General features: G+C 52.4%; 1 protein-coding gene across 4 annotated transcripts in view; it reads left to right on the forward strand.

Annotated features, from left to right (window-relative positions):
- Nucleotides 1-16,744, forward strand: part of galnt1 (UDP-N-acetyl-alpha-D-galactosamine:polypeptide N-acetylgalactosaminyltransferase 1) — a 179,397-nt gene extending 162,653 nt beyond the window's left edge. For all 4 annotated transcript variants that reach the window (XM_035415704.1, XM_035415692.1, XM_035415686.1 and 1 more), the window contains 3 exons: nucleotides 3,528-3,626; nucleotides 6,488-6,622; nucleotides 14,466-16,744. In XM_035415704.1, the coding sequence (XP_035271595.1) occupies nucleotides 3,528-3,626; nucleotides 6,488-6,622; nucleotides 14,466-14,612 (381 nt within the window). In that variant the 3' untranslated portion in view covers nucleotides 14,613-16,744. The remainder of the gene's footprint in view (nucleotides 1-3,527; nucleotides 3,627-6,487; nucleotides 6,623-14,465) is intronic.
- Nucleotides 16,745-18,123: the final 1,379 nt, after the last annotated feature.

The following is an 18,123-nucleotide window of genomic DNA, read 5'->3' on the forward strand; positions in this document are numbered from 1 at the left end:
TACGTGGTTAAAGCCTGTCTGTCTGTTGGAGCAGTAGTCCTCAGTCCGTGCTTTGATATGCTGCCTCTGTGATTTGTCAGCAGTTTGGCTGTAGAGTTGCAGTAATTCTTGGAGCACTTGGAACCGGGGCCCGTATTAGTTCTTTGATCTTGGACCAAACGGTCCTTCGCTAATGTGCTGACCGTGGAGCCGCGTTTCTGTGTTCGTTTTTTAGCAGTTCTTTTCCTGTTTTTGGGAGATACGGTTACTGTGGAGATGTGTTCCCTCGGTCGATATTTTTGACCATGGCCGAGCTCTTTTGACCAGCTCTCCGGTCCATTTCAGCGGTCAGACCTGTGGGTCGGTCCTCCCTCCCTTCCTCTGGCCAGCCCTTCAGCTCTTCCCTAAACTCATTTCTGTCAGGGACAGCAGTAAAAGCCTCAGGTATATCTGTTGTAATCTGATATATTTCTTTTCCTTCACCTTTTTTTTTTTTTTTTGGAAGATCAACCATCTGAGTTGGCTTGAAACGTTTCCCGAGGCGTATAAATCAACAAGTTGCGTAGATTGCCCCCCTCCCTCCCCCTCCCCGTTTCTCTCTGGGGCCCTCGCGCATTCTAATTGTATTCAGGCAATTGCAGAGGACGGCACATTGCTCATCCAGGCCTTTAACGGCCAGCATAAAGCATGCTGTGGAGCGCAGGCGGTGCTGCCTCCTCGTCGCTGTGAGATATGATTCCAGATATTGCTCTTTTTTTTAATTGCTGGAGTCAATAGATCAACCCGCTCTGGGCGCAGACAGGAGAAGTGGGGGTTTTTTTTGTGCGGGAGGATTCGGGCCCGTTTGTTCGGCTTTCTGCTTTCGTTTCCTCCGCCACGGCGAAGGAACGGCGAGCTCACTGACGCGTGCGCTAACCGAACGAAGGACCCTGTCGTGAGATCATGTGACTCTTTTTTTCGTGTGAGCTGTAGATGCTGGGCATTGTTGCGCCAAAGATATTTCCTTTCACATGTTGACATTCTGGTGTTTTGTGGGCACCACCACTAAGAACTAGAACCAAACACCGTTGCCTTAGCCAGTGGTGTGACATCACGTGGCATAATTATGCGATTAACCAATCACAGCATCACAGTCCATAGGTCATGGCGTAATCACCTGATCACATTCTGCATACTGCATTCTCATACGCTACAGTTATTAAGCAAGTGATGAACATCCAAAATATACAAGCATAACCTTCAGGCTTTACATGTGGTGTAAGGATTAAAATGAACTGTACTTATTTCAAGAATTACATATGTTTACATGCACACACACGCACAGACAGACATATTCCTGAAGACATACACAGGTTAAGGTGCACCAAAAATCTTAAATATTTATGAAATGAAGAATCTGGGCAGCTGGTCAGATACCTTGTGGCTAATTTTTAAAAGATCTAATGCGGTAGTGTTTAACGGGTGAAAAGTGTAATGTGATAGCATTTAACGGGCGAAAAAAATCTAATAGGATAGATTTTAACGGGTGCAAAAACTTAAACGATAGCGTTTAACAGGTGAAAAATCCAATACGATAGCTTTTAACGGATTAAAAATCGAATGCGATAGCGTTTAACGGGCGAGAAATCAAATACGATAGCGTTTAACGGGCGAGAAATCAAATGCGATAGCGTTTAACGGGCGAGAAATCAAATGCGATGGCGTTTAACGGGCGAGAAATCAAATGCGATGGCGTTTAACGGGCGAGAAATCAAATGCGATAGCGTTTAACGGGCGCTCAGTCTGGCGTCCGGGCGTGAGATTAATGGAAGGATGAAAGGCTAATGATGATGAAGTGATAAGAGGTTTAAAACAGGGCTCGGGCTGAATTAGGAATGTGCTAAATGGCGTTTGGCATGCGCCGCTGACTTAAGTGAAATACAATAAAAAATGTTCTGAGGGTGCTGAGGGAAAAAAATTCAGTTAGTCAAATAATGAAAAGGCCAGAACTCGCCAAATATGCAAAACTCTTTTCACTTGCGAGATGCATTAGTCTTCTTAACGGCTCACGTTGGATACTGCCATCCTTAGTGTGTGCAGTATATACTTAAAGATGGAGCAGGTCTTTTCAACAGTCATTTTCTCATTATCAGTCAAACATCCTGTTTTAAGTTAGACATTACCAACATCAGTCATTCGTCCATAGGAGATTGACTTTGCACAGGACAATTCAATAAGCTGATAACAGGAGTGCAGAAACCAAGATACAGTGAAATCTTTTCCACAAGAAGACAGATATGCAACCCATTTGCACAATACACAACTGTTATCTTGCATTGTGCGGCTCAGTGGCCCGTTGCTTGAAAGCAGTGGAAATTAGGAGAGTAGTGACTGGGAAAATTACAGGCTGAACTAGCAAACAGATGTTTGAGTCTCGCCAGACAAAAAAACTCTGGCTGAAAACAGCACTCCACGCCACAGAACAAGCTGTGCTTGATTTGGCCAGCAGGTTCTTTCACGTGCGCACAAACCGCCCCTGATTTCGGGCTGGTTTATATACGGCAATTTCAAGTCTGTTCATGAAGATGTAACGTTTAACGAGATTAATATGGTAGCGTTCACCTGGCTGATTCCGCGGTGTGACGGTGAAGTTATACGGTAATTAAGGATCGTACTGTAATTAAAGGAAAACTCTTTTTTTCTCCTGTTTGATTGACGTGCGAGTCCTCCTGCAAGTCGATAATCTTGGCATCGTGGAGGCACGGGGGCTAATTAGCGGAGTTTGACAGGGTTACGGGGATGTGGATGTGTATTCACGCTGGGAGCTGTTTTTTTCGCACCCTGGCACCCCTTCAGCGGAATCTTAGCCTCGTGAGCGATGAGCCATGAGAGGCAGCGGTGGGCGGGGGGGGGAGGGGGTGGGGGGGGGCCTGTGGGGGGGGCCAGTTTTTTCGGACGCTCAGCTTTGGGTCTGATCGATGGGTCTCCCCCCCGGGGCGTCCGTGTCACCAGTGGGCGGGAGTAACCGCGGCAGCAAACTGGCGGAATGTTCCGGTTTGAGTGGAATCGCAGGTGGCGCGTGGCGTGGCCTGGGGGAGTGGGGGTGGGGGGGGTGTTTGGCGGCTCCCAGGGAGAGGGGAAAACAGCGGGGCGGGACAGACGAGCGGGAGCAGGCAGCGCGGTTAATGGTGACAAACCGCTCCCGTTTCACGGTTGTTATGGAAATGGAAGTGGTGGGCCGGTAGCGGGGTGGGGGGGGGGAGCCTGCTCGGCGGTCCCAGGGGACGGCTCCACCTCTCCAGCGCAGGTCTCGAGAGCACCGATAATGTGCAGGCATGCGACAGCCTTGACCTCAACCGCGCACTCATATACAGAAAGAGGAGCCAAAGTAATGGTACAGTACTCACCCCAGTCAATGATGGACACACTAACTAACCAATGGAAACGTCACAGATAATGGCATTCTGTTGGTTGAAAAAAAGCCTGGGGAAGTCAGATAGTGAAAAGAGTTGCACGTTTGCGGTCTCTGTTCAGGATGTTAAAGGAGCGTTGTCTGCTGTTCCCTTCAGATCCGCAATGTGGAGACCAACCAGTGTCTGGACAACATGGCCAGGAAAGAGAACGAGAAAGTGGGGATATTCAACTGTCACGGCATGGGGGGAAACCAGGTGAGGACCGCCCTTCTCCGCTGGACTCCCCTCTCTCACACCCTCCTCTTCCTCTCATCCCTGTCCGCTGGACTCCCCTCTCTCACACCCTCCTCTTCCTCTCATCCCTGTCCGCTGGACTCCCCTCTCTCACACCCTCCTCTTCCTCTCATCCCTGTCCGCTGGACTCCCCTCTCTCACACCCTCCTCTTCCTCTCATCCCTGTCCGCTGGACTCCCCTCTCTCACACCCTCCTCTTCCTCTCATCCCTGTCCGCTGGACTCCCCTCTCTCACACCCTCCTCTTCCTCTCATCCCTGTCCGCTGGACTCCCCTCTCTCACACCCTCCTCTTCCTCTCATCCCTGTCCGCTGGACTCCCCTCTCTCACACCCTCCTCTTCCTCTCATCCCTGTCCACTGTACTCCCCTCTCACCCTCCTCTTCCTCTCATCCCTGTCCGCTGGACTCCCCTCTCTCACACCCTCCTCTTCCTCTCATCCCTGTCCGCTGGACTCCCCTCTCTCACACCCTCCTCTTCCTCTCATCCCTGTCCACTGTACTCCCCTCTCACCCTCCTCTTCCTCTCATCCCTGTCCGCTGGACTCCCCTCTCTCACACCCTCCTCTTCCTCTCATCCCTGTCCGCTGGACTCCCCTCTCTCTCACCCTCCTCTTCCTCTCATCCCTGTCCGCTGGACTCCCCTCTCTCACACCCTCCTCTTCCTCTCATCCCTGTCCACTGTACTCCCCTCTCACCCTCCTCTTCCTCTCATCCCTGTCCGCTGGACTCCCCTCTCTCACACCCTCCTCTTCCTCTCATCCCTGTCCGCTGGACTCCCTTCTCTCACACCCTCCTCTTCCTCTCATCCCTGTCCACTGTACTCCCCTCTCACACCCTCCTCTTCCTCTCATCCCTGTCCGCTGGACTCCCCTCTCTCACACCCTCCTCTTACTCTCATCCCTGACGGCAGACCTGGCAGCCCATCATCCCCCCCCCCCCCCTTCATGGGTTGTTTACATCACGTATTTGCAGACCCCTGCAGGGATAACTCCACTGGCCCGCAGCGTACACGCCCACAGTTCACACTGCTGGAGTTTTACCGGCAGGTTCCGGTCATCTGCTCCGCTGCACCGCAGCAGGGTTTGGGTTTGTAACTATTGGCTGTGAGCGGGGTTGTTAAGGCGGGTTTGGGGCAGGCTGTCGCGTGGGCACACACTGGCGCTGGAGCGTAAGTGGCCTGCAGAATCTATTTACATGGCTGACTTGCTTTTAGTTTGGCACCTCTGTGTGGATACATCACAGCCGGTCCGCTTCACCGCGGTTTCTTATCCCTGGTTCCTTACTGTTGAAATTAAATAGTTGTGTGGCCTGCTTCATTCAGCACGAACCTGGAGTAAGTGCCTTGTGGCTGAGCAGGAAATGGGTTCCCTCTCTTTATAAAATTTATTAAAATGTTTTTTGAAGGGTGGCACAGGCATATCTTAATTCCCTCACTCACCTTTGTAGCACAGGGTGAGGTGAACATCTACGCTAGCTCTTAGCCACACTCGTGTGTGTGTGTGGAGCAGCAGTGTGTGTGTGTGTGTGTGTGTGGAGCAGCATGTGTGAAGCAGCATGTGTGTGGAGCAGCGTGTGTGTGTGTGGAGCAGTGTGTGTGTAGAGCAGCAGCGTGTCCAGTACGTGTGCAGCAGTGTGTATAGAGCAGTGCATGAGTAGTGTGTGTGTGTGCAGCAGTGCGTGTGTGTGCAGCAGTGTGGAGCAGTGTGTATAGAGCAGTGTGTGTGTGTGCAGCAGTGTGTGTAGCGTGCGTGTAGAGCAGTGTGTGTGTGTGGAGCAGTGTGTGTAGCGTGCGTGTAGAGCAGTGTGTGTGTGTGCAGCAGTGTGTGTGCAGCAGTGCGTGTGTGTGCAGCAGTGTGTGTGTGCAGCAGTGTGTGTAGCGTGCGTGTAGAGCAGTGTGTGTAGCGTAATGTGTGTGTGTGCAGCAGTGTGTGTGTGTGCAGCAGTGTGTCTAGCGTGTGTGCAGCAGTGTGTGTGTGTGTGTGCAGCAGTGTGTGTAGCGTGCGTGTAGAGCAGTGTGTGTGTGTAGAGCAGTGTGTGTTTAGAGCAGCAGTGTGTGTGTGTGGTGTGTGGAGCAGTGTGTGTAGCATGCGTGTAGAGCAGTGTGTGTGTGTGAGTAGTGTGTGTGTAGCGTGTGTGCAGCAGTGCGTGTGTGTGCAGCAGTGTGTGTAGTGTGCGTGTAGAGCAGTGTGTGTGTGCAGCAGTGTGTGTAGCGTGTGTGCAGCAGTGTGTGTGTGTGTGAGTAGTGTGTGTGCAGCAGTGTGTGTGTGCAGCAGTGTGTGTAGCGTGTGTGCAGCAGTGCGTAGCATGCGTGTAGAGCAGTGTGTGTGTGTGTGTGTGTGTGTACCGTGCGTGTAGAGCAGTGTGTGTGTGTGTGTGTGTGTGTGTAGCGTGCGTGTAGAGTAGTGTGTGTAGCAGTGTGTGTGCAGCAGTACAGCAGCGGGCCTCTCAGACCCGGCCGCTCTGAGCCCTGCCGTTACTGCAGATAAATAATGAAGCAGCCGCTGGGCGGGCGGCTCAGCCTGGCGCTCAGACGCGGGCCCGGGGGTCTTTTTGTCTGAGGTGCTGCAGTCTGGCTTTTTCATCTCAACTCAGCTTATTTAACCGGGAAAAAAGGGGCTTCGATTCTTCTGCTTCACTTTTTCACACACATTTGACAACTACTGCACTTTAGAACGGTTAAGACCTTAAGTGACTGCAAGAGATGAAGGGCTATTTTTTTTGAAGAAGAAGAACTTGTAAGCCTGCTGTTTGTTGAAAATGCCGGTGTTGTGACTCCATTTTGTGCACCTCTCTTTACCCACCCCCACCCCCCTTCCCCGCAGGTGTTCTCCTACACGGCCAATAAGGAGATCCGCACGGATGACCTGTGCCTGGACGTGTCCAAGCTCAGCGGCCCGGTCATGATGCTCAAGTGTCACCACCTGAAGGGGAACCAGTTATGGGAGTACGACCCCATGGTGAGCGAGCGGGCACGCCAAGGCCGGGGCGGGGAACGGGCTCGCTTAGCGGCGCGGACGCAGGGCACCCTGGGAAAAGCAGGCTCCTGCTGGGAGGGGGATGGTCATGTGATCGCTCCAGTAATCCCATCTCAGAGCGTCGCTGACGAGGCGGATTGCTTTGGTCTGAAATGCGCTCGGTTAGCGGTGAAGGTAGCCCACAGCGGGGAGGGAGCGCTACTGTCGAATCGCAGGCGCCGATGGCGGGTCTGGTGAGAGCGGTTCGCGGTGAATACGGAAACAAGCCAGCTGGATGGAGGTGAGGGAGGAGCACAGGGGCCTTGGCGAGAGTTGGCGGAGATTTCGCCGGGGCGTCGGCCCTGCGCCACGAGCGGGGAACCCGGAGGGTGGAGCGTTCGCGGCGTTTGGGCTAAAACAGGCGGAGGCGGAGCTTCATCCCCGTTCGGCGCAGTACCCTCCCTCACACGCAGGAGAAAGGCCCTGTCCTGATTGGCCAGTAAACGGCCTGCTTACTCACATGGCTTCTCTCCACGGATACAGGCTCCGGTTCGCCTCGGATGTCACGCAGCGTTTTATTCCCTCCTCCCCCCCCTGCCCCCCCCAGACCGCAGGCCGGCTTTAGCTGACTCAGGGCGCTCTTGGTTCCCTCCACAGGGGCTGCTGGGAGGGGGAGGGAGGGGGAAGGAGGAGGGGCAAGGGAGGCGGGGCGGGGGGGAATGGGACACGGAGAGAATGACAGCCTCGAGCATCCAATCCAGTGGCTCGGAGAGCCGGATGCTGGGGTTTGTTGACACTGCCTTTCTGGGCAGCGAAAGGAAAGCAAGAACTCACGTGTCTCTGCTCCCCCCCCCTCCCCTTCCCCCCCGATTCATCCTGCTCCCTCTCCCTCACTGTGGTGAAATTCAGCATATATTCCTTTCGTGAGGGCCTGTGCCCCCCACCCCCGCACCCCGTTCCAGCCGTACCGAGCGCCTCCACACTCTGTCACTGTCAGAGCGCAGCCCTGGCCAACCGCCAGGGTACGAAGCTCCTGCGTCAGAAAGATCGCGCGGTCAAACGCGCCTCTGCCCGGTCAACACGACCGCCGCACACTGCAGCTGCAGGGGCGGCTCTCTCCCCGGGCCTCTCTCATATTATTATTATTTTAGCGTGAGGTGAGCGCGTGATTTCAGCTGGCCTGGAGGGTGCCTTCAGAGCACTGCTAAACCCACCGCGGGGTTGCCAGAGTGAGGTTCCGCAGGGTTGCCAGAATGAGATTTTTTTCCTGAATTGTGGGGGATTCAGGAAATGGAATGGGCTAGGCTACGGAGCGGCGCTTTGGGTTCAGGAGCTTGTGCTGAGTGCAGTGGGGCTCGGTCCAGCCTGGTCCCCATCGGCGTGCGCTGTGTCACACGGGGCATGTTGTCACAGAGTCACCAGGGACGGGGGGGGGGGGGGTTTAAGCCGGAAATCTGCGGTTCCTCCAGCGCGGTCACTGCAGCGGATCAGCTGGCCAGATCGCGGTGTGGGAATGAGGCAGCTGCTGACACAGGTATTTTCAGTGAGTGAATGGGTTTACAGCTCTGATAAAGCATTCGAATGGTGAAGAGTGGGGGAATATCCTTGGGGTAAGAGAAGAAAATGTATGCCAGTCAGTGTTAGATAGAGGGCTGTAAATAGAGGTAACAGTTAAGTCTTGAAAATGTAAACGGGAGTTCATTTAAGATTTTTGTGTTTTGATAAATATTTGGGGAGCCAAAGAATCTCATCTGGCAGCACTACGGGGCCGAGGGGCCGGAACTCCCAGTTAATTTCACCAGGGCTCACCTGGCGACCCGGGGATGAAGCCAGTTTTAACGACCTTATATGGGGATCCTGATAAGCGGATGCTGTCAGTTATAACTGCCCGCCCTGCGCAGGAGGAGTCACCGGCGTTCACGCGGGGATGCCAGGTCACAGGCAATCCATCAATCCCTAAATGTCACGTCACCAGCAGTGCCTGACTCGTATCTACTGCCTCTTAGTAGTTTTAATATTAATGTGTGTATGTCTGTGTGTGTGCTGTGTGTGTATGTGCACGCGTGTGTGTGTGACTGTGCACGCGTGTGTGTGTGTCTGTGTGTGACTGTGCGTGTGCACGTGTGTGTCTGTGTGCTTTTGTCTCTGTGTCTGTGCATGCTTTTGTCTGTGTGTGTGTGTGTGTGTGTATGTGTGTGTGACTGTGTCTGTTTGTGTGCACGTGTGTGTGTACTCTATGTCTGTGTGTCTGTCTGTCTGTCTGTGTGTGTGTGTGTGTGTGTTTGTGTGCACGTGTGTGTGTGTGTGTGTGTGTGTGTGTGTGTCTGTGCGTGCTTTTGACTCTGTGTGTCTGTGTGTGTGTGGATCTGCAGCAGAGGTCCATAAGGGAGGCTAACTTAATGCAAATGCACCCCATTCAAGTCAGTGATTGACAGAACGTTGGAGCTCCCACCCCATTACAAGGGTAATGAAGCCTTTCTTCCCCATCACTGCAAATCCCATAATTCAGTGCAGACTATGAAAAAGTAGGCCCCACGGCGAGGTAAAATATATCAGAGATAATTCAAACGGATTTCCCTGAGGGAGACTTGGCGTGTGGTGCAGTCTCCAGGGCGGCTGGCCCTCAGCCCGTACAGTATACGAATCCCCCTGCTGCTGGGGGTCCCCTCCCCTGATACCCCCCCCCCCCCCCCCCCCCGCACTGTGTCCCCATCGCTGTCTGAACGATGCTATCTGTCTGAATCAAATGCAACAATAAGGAAGGCAGACTGTCTGCTGCCCTTTAAGAACAGGCCCTTTCCTTCATCTGCATGTGGGAGCGCCAGGATCAGAGATAGCAGGTCTCCAGCCTCAAAAACAGGCAGGCCTGCATTCCGTCTGGAGCGCCGCGTCTAATTATCAGCGCGAGAGCAGCACGCGGCTAACGGCTGCGTTTGAGCATCGAGAGACCCCCGGCAGTGAGTCCAGGCTCATTGGATCAACATACGTTAATACGATGATGTCACAGCGCAAGCGGAAGTGGTAATCTGCCGGCTAACCGGTCGGCTAATAAATAAAAGCTGTTCACGTGGCTGCAAGGCTCAGTCAGAGCAGTGGTGGAAAGCCTGGTCAGTCAGTGTGTTTTTGTGCTGCAGAAGAAAGTACTATGTTCCTTACTAGATGGCACAAAATCTTGTTTTTCATTTGAATCAGACCTGGGTCAAGTACGTATTTGTTTTGGATTCAAATGCTGTTCTACACTTTACTGATCTTGTCTGGTGTTTTGGAACCAATTAAATACTCTCAAAAAGTGTAAACTCCGCCTTCTGGTCATATAGGCAGGCTCAGTTACACCAGGCCAGATCAATAGAGCACAGAAAAGTATTTGAATCCAAAACAAACACGTATTTGACCCAGATCTGATTTGAATCGACCAAAATCGTTCTCCACAGAACATTTTCCATGTACCTCCAGCATTGCTGTTCCAGCATCTTGTCAGTTATGACCTCCGTGCTGAACTTCAGCAGCTCACATTGGTTTTATGTAGCGATGTCTGCTCCGTGTCTCAGACTAGCTGCTTGCATTTCAGGCAGAGTTTTCGCTAGCGGCTGCGTTTGCGCATGTGACGTCGGTTCGCCTCCTGCCCTCGAATCGGCTCGTTTATTTTCCCTGTCAGATGTCGGCGTTCAGGCCGCGGGATATTTAGGCCGCTCCACTGTCTCCACATAATTTTAGGTTGGGTGAGTCATTCATTATTCAGTTTGTGGCACTGAGCAGTTTGGAGGGGATGAGGCCGTTGAAGCTGCTTCGTCAGTTTTTGGCCCTTGGTGGTTATTCTCGAGTTCAAAGACTCGTGTGTTGTTCACAAAGACCCAGGGTCTTATTTGACTGGTATGTACACGATACTGTTATTTAAAAAAATGTAATTTCACATTTGGACAGCTGGAGGTTATTTGGCTGTTGCAAATGTTGCTTGAGGGTTTGAAGAGCTGCAGTCGGCCTCAGATTTGAACCTGAGCCCCCTCGTTCCTGGGGGGGGGATGGCAGGGGGGTGAGCGCTGCTCCACGCTGGCGCTTCATCTCCACAGATGAGGGGTGCCGAGCGAGATGATGACACGCGGGGAAAGGGCAGGCGAGAGGCAGACATTACTAGCCGACCAGGCGTCGGGAACATTACCCTCTCCGCTCGGAGTGCAGGCGGGAGCCGAGCCAGAGCAGAAAAGCGGCTGCACTCTGATTAAAGAGGAGAAGACGCTACTCAGAAAGCCACCGCGTGTAATTAAAACTTGAAGGACTCCAAAAAAATAAATAAATAAAAAATGTTTGGAGTGCCGGCGTCTTTTCAGGGTCCCGTTTTTGCAGTTTCTCGCCACGCTCTACAGGACCGTCCATTTTGTTACTGCCATTCAAGGGGTTATCTTCTCCCAACACAACTCCCCTTCCCCCGCACCCTGCTGTTCACGTTCGTTTAGTCAGCAGAATAGCGGTTCGTGCACACGCCGGAGCGTGCGCTCTGATTACTGTCCTCCTGACCGTGATTCTCAGCTTCCCGGTGTGAGAACGTTCCACAGAACCGCGACCGCCGCGCTTTGCCCGAGGCTCTTCGGAGCGTTTGCCTTAGCCGCGGGTGCTGGGCCGCGCTCGGGGGGGGTCCTCCGGGGGGGGTCCAGCTCGCCGTTAAGCGCTCTGTCTGAAGATCAGAGCGGGGAGCCGAGGGCCCGCTCTCGCCGCTCTAGCGGCGTTAGGAGTCGAGCTGCGGAGGGAAAGGAGGAGAAGAAACACCTCGCTCTTCGCCTGACGGGGGCGAGACGGTGCCGACCCGCCGAGGCGCGACTGCTTTCTGCTCCCCCGCTGCTGATGTCATCGCGGGGAGTGTCCGTCAACGCAGCCTCCTTTAATTGGCCTCCACAGCCGCCGTTCATCCTTGTGCGTGCCCCACACCCATCTCCCGGCCCCTCCCACTCTCTGGACAGCACTCTGCTGCAAAACTTCCGGAAGGATCCATTGCCACAGTCAAGCTGGGGTGTTTTACTCGTGAAGGTGTGATTCCACTGAATCCTAAGTGCCCGTGGAAGCGCGTGTTCAGTGGTAAGGTGACTGTAAGCTGGAGCAGTGAGCATTTACAGACACAAGGCCCCAGTTCTGCGTTAGGCTCTCATTAGCCAGGCAGCTGCTCACCAGGTCTGTGCACAGAGAGCAATGCCACACATCACTCTAAATCTTTTACAGTCATCTGCTCCGTGTTTTATAAGTAACTCATTCGCTCCACTCCAGTGTTCAGGCTTACGCTTGCAAATAAAAAACTCCTCACTCTGATCCCTTATAATCTTTAAGCCACAGTCTAACTTTTTAAGACTTTTTAAGAATGTTTCTGAGTAACAGTGTCTCCACACTGGTGCACCTCCCTCTCTCCATCAACTTTCATTGTGCACTGTTACCGATGGTCATTTCCTGTGCAGAAATGTTAGCCTGACCGCGTGTTAAGGGAAGCGAGCTACAGGCGTTCAGTGCTGCGGTGGCACGCGCTTGCATGCTGGGCTGGCGGAGTGCTGTGCCTGTGGGCCTGTGGGTTAGGGTTAGGATGGAGGGGTGCAAGTGAAGGGCTACGGATGGAAGGATGAGGGTGAAGGGATGAGGATGGAGATGAGGATGTAGAGATGAGAATGGAGAGATGAGGTGGAGGGATGCAGGTGGAGAGATGAGGGTAGAGGGATGCAGGTGGAGAGATGAGGTTGGAGAGATGAGGGTAGAGGGATGCAGGTGGAGAGATGAGGGTAGAGGGATGTAGGTGGAGAGATGAGGGTAGAGGGATGTAGGTGGAGAGATGAGGGTAGAGGGATGCAGGTGGAGAGATGAGGTGGAGGGATGCTGGTGGAGGGATGAGGGTAGAGAGATGCAGGTGGAGAGATGAGGTTGGAGAGATGAGGGTAGAGGGATGCAGGTGGAGAGATGAGGTTGGAGAGATGAGGGTAGAGGGATGCAGGTGGAGAGATGAGGTTGGAGAGATGAGGGTAGAGGGATGCAGGCAGAGGGATGAGGGTAGAGGGATGCAGGTGGAGAGATGAGGGTAGAGGGATGTAGGTGGAGAGATGAGGGTAGAGGGATGCAGGTGGAGAGATGAGGTTGGAGAGATGAGGGTAGAGGGATGCAGGTGGAGAGATGAGGTGGAGGGATGCTGGTGGAGGGATGAGGGTAGAGAGATGCAGGTGGAGAGATGAGGTTGGAGAGATGAGGGTAGAGGGATGCAGGTGGAGGGATGAGGTTGGAGAGTTGAGGTGGAGGGATGCAGGTGGTGGGGCTGTGCTGGCTGAGTGGACAGGAGCGGTGCAGAGAGAGATCTGGAAGTGGAGCTCATTGGATTAAGCGCATGTGAGGGCCGCGCCCAGCAGAACACAGCAGCTCCTCTCCAGAGACCTGCCAGGAAGGCTGCTGCCAGGCCGCTGGGGCACAGGTCTGCAGACGGGGCCGGCGAGGGAAGCTTGCTTTCTGTAATGCCCTTAAGGCAGTAATGCTCCGCACGCACTGAGGCGCACACTGCAGAGTTACAGAAGCATTAGCGCCGCGCGCACTGAGGTGCACACTGCAGAGTTACAGAAGCATTAGCGCCGCGCGCACTGAGGTGCACACTGCAGAGTTACAGAAGCATTAGCGCCGCGCGCACTGAGGTGCACACTGCAGAGTTACAGAAGCATTAGCGACGCGCACGCTGAGGCGCACACTGCAGAGTTACAGAAGCATTAGCGCCGCGCACGCTGAGGTGCACACTGCAGAGTTACAGAAGCATTAGCGCCGCGCGCACTGAGGTGCACACTGCAGAGTTACAGAAGCATTAGCGCCGCGCGCACTGAGGCGCACACTGCAGAGTTACAGAAGCATTAGCGCCGCGCGCACTGAGGTGCACACTGCAGAGTTACAGAAGCATTAGCGCCGCGCGCACTGAGGCGCACACTGCAGAGTTACAGAAGCATTAGCGCCGCGCGCACTGAGGTGCACACTGCAGAGTTACAGAAGCATTAGCGCCGCGCGCACTGAGGTGCACACTGCAGAGTTACAGAAGCATTAGCGCCGCGCGCACTGAGGCGCACACTGCAGAGTTACAGAAGCATTAGCGCCGCGCGCACTGAGGTGCACACTGCAGAGTTACAGAAGCATTAGCGCCGCGCGTCAGCGCGGATTAGACAGGTACGCAACCGGCATTAACACGCCATTAACCCCGCCCCGCCCGGCTCAGCGGAGGGCTGCGGCGGACTGACCCGAGGGCGCTCACGGTTTAAGGGGCACCTGCAGCTGGCCCGTCAGTGTCGCCCCTCTTTGAGTGCCGAATAAAGCCCCTTACACAGCCCCTCCCCCCGACCTGCCCGTCTCGGACCCTCCGCGCCGAGGCCCGTCCTCTCCTGAAGCCCGTTTTCCTCCTGCTGTCCGTGACGCCGGCGGTGCCAGCTGGTGCCCGTGCTGTCTGCAGTCTGTCAGACCGTCTGGGCTCCCCGGTGTTTGGGGGGAGCGTTTAAGCAGTCGCTCTGCTAGCTGCCCATGAAGGGGGTCTTCAAAGCTCAGCGCCTGGCCCTGGACCATTAAAACTCAGTCAACAGGAGAGGCGCAGCTTGCAGGCGAGACCAGCTCGCTGAGAGAAGGCTTGCGTGTGCGGGGCGGTGACAATCCTCCGCCATCTTGTTTATATTGACTACTGTTCCCATTGCGAGGGTAAGAATAGGAATAACTGCAGTTAGCAACAACTATGTTTTGTATGTATTCTTATGTAGTTAATGTCTCCATCACAACAGAGTGTTAAAAAAATGTTTTAAAAAGTTGAGGACTTTGCTGTTGGATTGATTGGACCCCTGATTCTGTGTCTCCTCTGTTCTTGCAGAAACTGACGCTAGTGCACGTCAACAGCAACCAGTGTCTGGACAAGGCCACGGAGGAGGACAGCCAGGTGCCCAGCGTCAAAGACTGCAACGGCAGCCGGTCCCAACAGTGGCTCCTGAGGAACGTCACGTTGCCCGAAATCTTCTAAACGCGCGTCCGCGGAGAGAGAGACGGAGGGCAAGCGAGAGAGAAAGAGACACAGGCTCCCAATACAGACATTCGAAGAAGAGAATGAAAGAGAGAGAGAGCGAGTGGGAAAATATTTTTCGACTGGGCTACCTCGGCATGCTTCTCTGCCCTCACGGTGGCTGCAAGAGAGAAATAAATAACTCCCCATTACTCTGTGAGAGCCGGAGAGAGAGAGAGAGAGAGAGAGAAGACTTGGGCGCTCGAGGGAAAAAAAAAAAACTTGATTCATGTGCACTTGCCTTCCCTAGGAGGCAGTCGTCCCAGTACCGCTTGCATATCGGTTTGTTTACGTGACTGCCTCAGTTTGTTATTTTTGTTCGTGCGTGTGTGCGTGTGTGCGTGCGTGCGTGTGTCTGAGCGTGTGTGTGTATGTGTTTTCCCTCCAAAAGGGGCGTTGCTTCATTTTTGTTTTATTTAAGTTTTTTTATATGGAAGTACAAAAAATCAGTGGATGTGTGATTGAAGGGCACACCTGTGATTCAGACAGAATATGAGACTACAGGGTGTCCCCTGGGGATAAGGCCTACTAATACTGGTGTGTGTGTGTGTGTGTGTGTGTGTGTGTGCCTGTGGGTCATCAGTGAGGCCACGGCTTCGGATGAAAAGGACAAGCCACACACTACACGGCCAGACGGAGCGAGTGGAGCTCTTTGTCCACAGATACTTTAGGCCAGTCGAGTCAGAGGACAATGTGCTGTGGGAAAGCTCAACAGAGAGAGGAGCCGGTAACAAACTCCAATTGAGAAGAGAACACAATGAAGCAATCATAAAAAACAGGGTTGACTTTAAATTCCTATAGGATCAAAAGACAAAATAATCAGTTTTGTGATATCTTCGATTTTTATGTAGGATTTTTTTATATGAATCGTAAACATGATTTTTTTTTTTGTTTGTTTTTACAGTTTTTGTGAGTGCCACAAAAAAAGAAGTGATTTGAGTTTTATTTTTAAAATTTAAATTGGACCCCTTTTTTGTTCGTTTGTCTGTCTGTCTTAAATAAGATGTTAATATAGAGCTAACATGTACACACCTAGGTCTCTGTATATCCCAGAACTGTTGCCTTCTTGGTCATTTTGTGACTGACCTCGATGATCTAATCTTGCTGTTTTGCTCCGTAATGGTGGTCTTTCCATTTCAGTCTGAAGGAGAGAGTTGTGCTTCCACGCTTATCTACTGTCGTGTGTCACCCTGAGACAGTTCCCCACGTGACCCTCCTCGGGCCCCTTCCCTTTCTCGTGTGATGAGCGCACGTCTTCACGTCATCGCTACGTTTCATTGCGGCCATCGCGCACCTTTGCTTGGTCCCACAGGGGGGCGCACTTTGGAAATGCTCGGCGTGGACTTCGCTTCCGGAGCTCTGTATCGCCGGGTGACGCGGAGATCGGTCTCCCCCTTGCGGTCACGCCCGTTTGCACACCGGACTCTTCAAACCAGCTGAATGCCCCCCTCGCTCCCTACTTCCTCCAATGGCGGGGAAGGGTGAACAGTGGACACGCCCACACATCAACTGCATTTCATCTTTTTATTTTCTGTAGATACAAAGAAACATGAAAAGACTGCACTCTCATATCTTTTCTGGATTAACAGACCAAAAGAAACCTTTACAGACTGGAGATTATTAACTGTGGAGCAAATGAACAGGTGTGATGTGGAATCCCCCCATAAGGGTTTTCGATGATAACACAGATGCATCATTGACTGATATTATGGAGTCCTCTTGTCTGAAGGCGCACACGGGCCATCGTATCAACAACCAGAAGCCTCATTCTGGATATCTTTTTTTTATCATTATATTGCTTTTATCATCATGATTATTTCACGTTTAATATGGATGTTAATGACCAACACCATCTTCTTCCTTCATGTGCTTTATCCGAAGTTTTTGGTAAAGTTCATACATTTCAGTTTCCTTTCTAAGCAGGAAAAAGGGTGTTTACACACATTCTTAAAAATAAATGTCAGTTCATTTGTACTTTTTATTTCATGTTTCTGAGACTGAACCTTGAAGGGTCTGGTGATTTGTATGGCTGTATTTTCAGGGCTCCCGCAGGAGCTGGTCTACAAGGGGGAAATAAAGAGTGAGAAAGTGTTTACAGTACTTACATTACCTTAGTGTGTGTGTGTGTGTGTGCGTGTGTGTGTGTGTGTGTGTGCTTGTTTATGTTTGTGTGCGTGTGTGTGTGCGCGTGTGTGTGTGTGTGTGTGGGTTTGTGTGTGTGTGTGTGTGTGGATTTGTGTGTGTGTGTGCAGTGCGTGTGGGTTTGTGTGTGTGTGTGTGTGTGTGTGTGGGTTTGTGTGTGTGTGTGTGTGTGTGGGTTTGTGTGCGTGTGTGTGGGTTTGTGTGTGTGTGTGTGTGCGTGTGTGTGTGTGTGTGTGTGTGGGGGGGGGTTTGTGCGTGTGTGTGTGTGTGTGGGTTTGTGTGTGTGTGTGTGTGGGTTTGTGTGCGCGCGTGTTTGTGCGTGCGTGTGTGTGTGTGTGTGTGTGTGTGTGTGTGTGTGGCCAGCAGGGTCCTTACAGAGCCATTCAGCAGATGTAGACTGAAGTCAGCTCACTGCAACTCACAGCAAAACATTTTCACCAATAAATTGCAAAGAGTCCATGTTATTTTACTTCATGAAACAAACCAGATTGGAAATGCACAGTGTATAAATATAAAAAGGTTGGTAGCTGAGGTTTCTTCAGGATCCTAGGTGAGCGTGCTCCCGGTGTGGGTTTGGGTGGCTGTGATTAAAATGGAGCTGTCAGTCTGGTCACGGACAGCGTGATGACGGGGGGGGGGGTGTGGCGTTTCTCTCAGCGCACGGCTCTAAGCCTCTCTGTCTCTGCCGCATCTGCATAACAGACACATTAGTGTCAGCCTCCAACGCTGCGTTCCAATTGATGTTTTCATTTCGGCTCTCCGCAGAACGACGGAGACCGCCGCGCGGAGAGGGGCTTAGCGGCCGCGAGGCTAGCCCGTCAGAGCGCTGTCCCATCGATGCGGCGGCAAGCTTCTCCAAACTAATGCGTTTTTATTTTTCTATTTTTTTTACTGCCATGGCAGAGAATCGTCTGTGAACGTGCAGATTACTTTTGTGATTATTATTTCTAAGTCCCCCCTTTTGACCCGTATGCGATTTTTCAGTTTAAATCAGTGTTTCTCCCCTATTCTCATTTGTTTGATTAATAAATGATGCGACTATAGTGGGGAGTAAGTCTCAAGGCCAACGTACCTTATTTGTGACACTGAAGGAATGTACAGTGTGTCATTTCGTGTGGTTTCCAAAGGTCTGATGCAGGTAGTTGAGGAGAGATGGGGCAATCAAGATTCCATGCCTGTGTCCTATGCATTTCAAAGCATCTTTTAAAATGCGAACCCAGGCTCTATCACTGTCACTGTACATTTCCTGATTCACTGCATAATCACTTTAAATACCGATGCAGCATTACATATATACATCAACTGTAATATTAACTGCAGACCTGTGCAC

Source organism: Anguilla anguilla, chromosome 1, assembly GCF_013347855.1.
Source record: "Anguilla anguilla isolate fAngAng1 chromosome 1, fAngAng1.pri, whole genome shotgun sequence".
Classification (NCBI taxonomy): domain Eukaryota; kingdom Metazoa; phylum Chordata; class Actinopteri; order Anguilliformes; family Anguillidae; genus Anguilla; species Anguilla anguilla.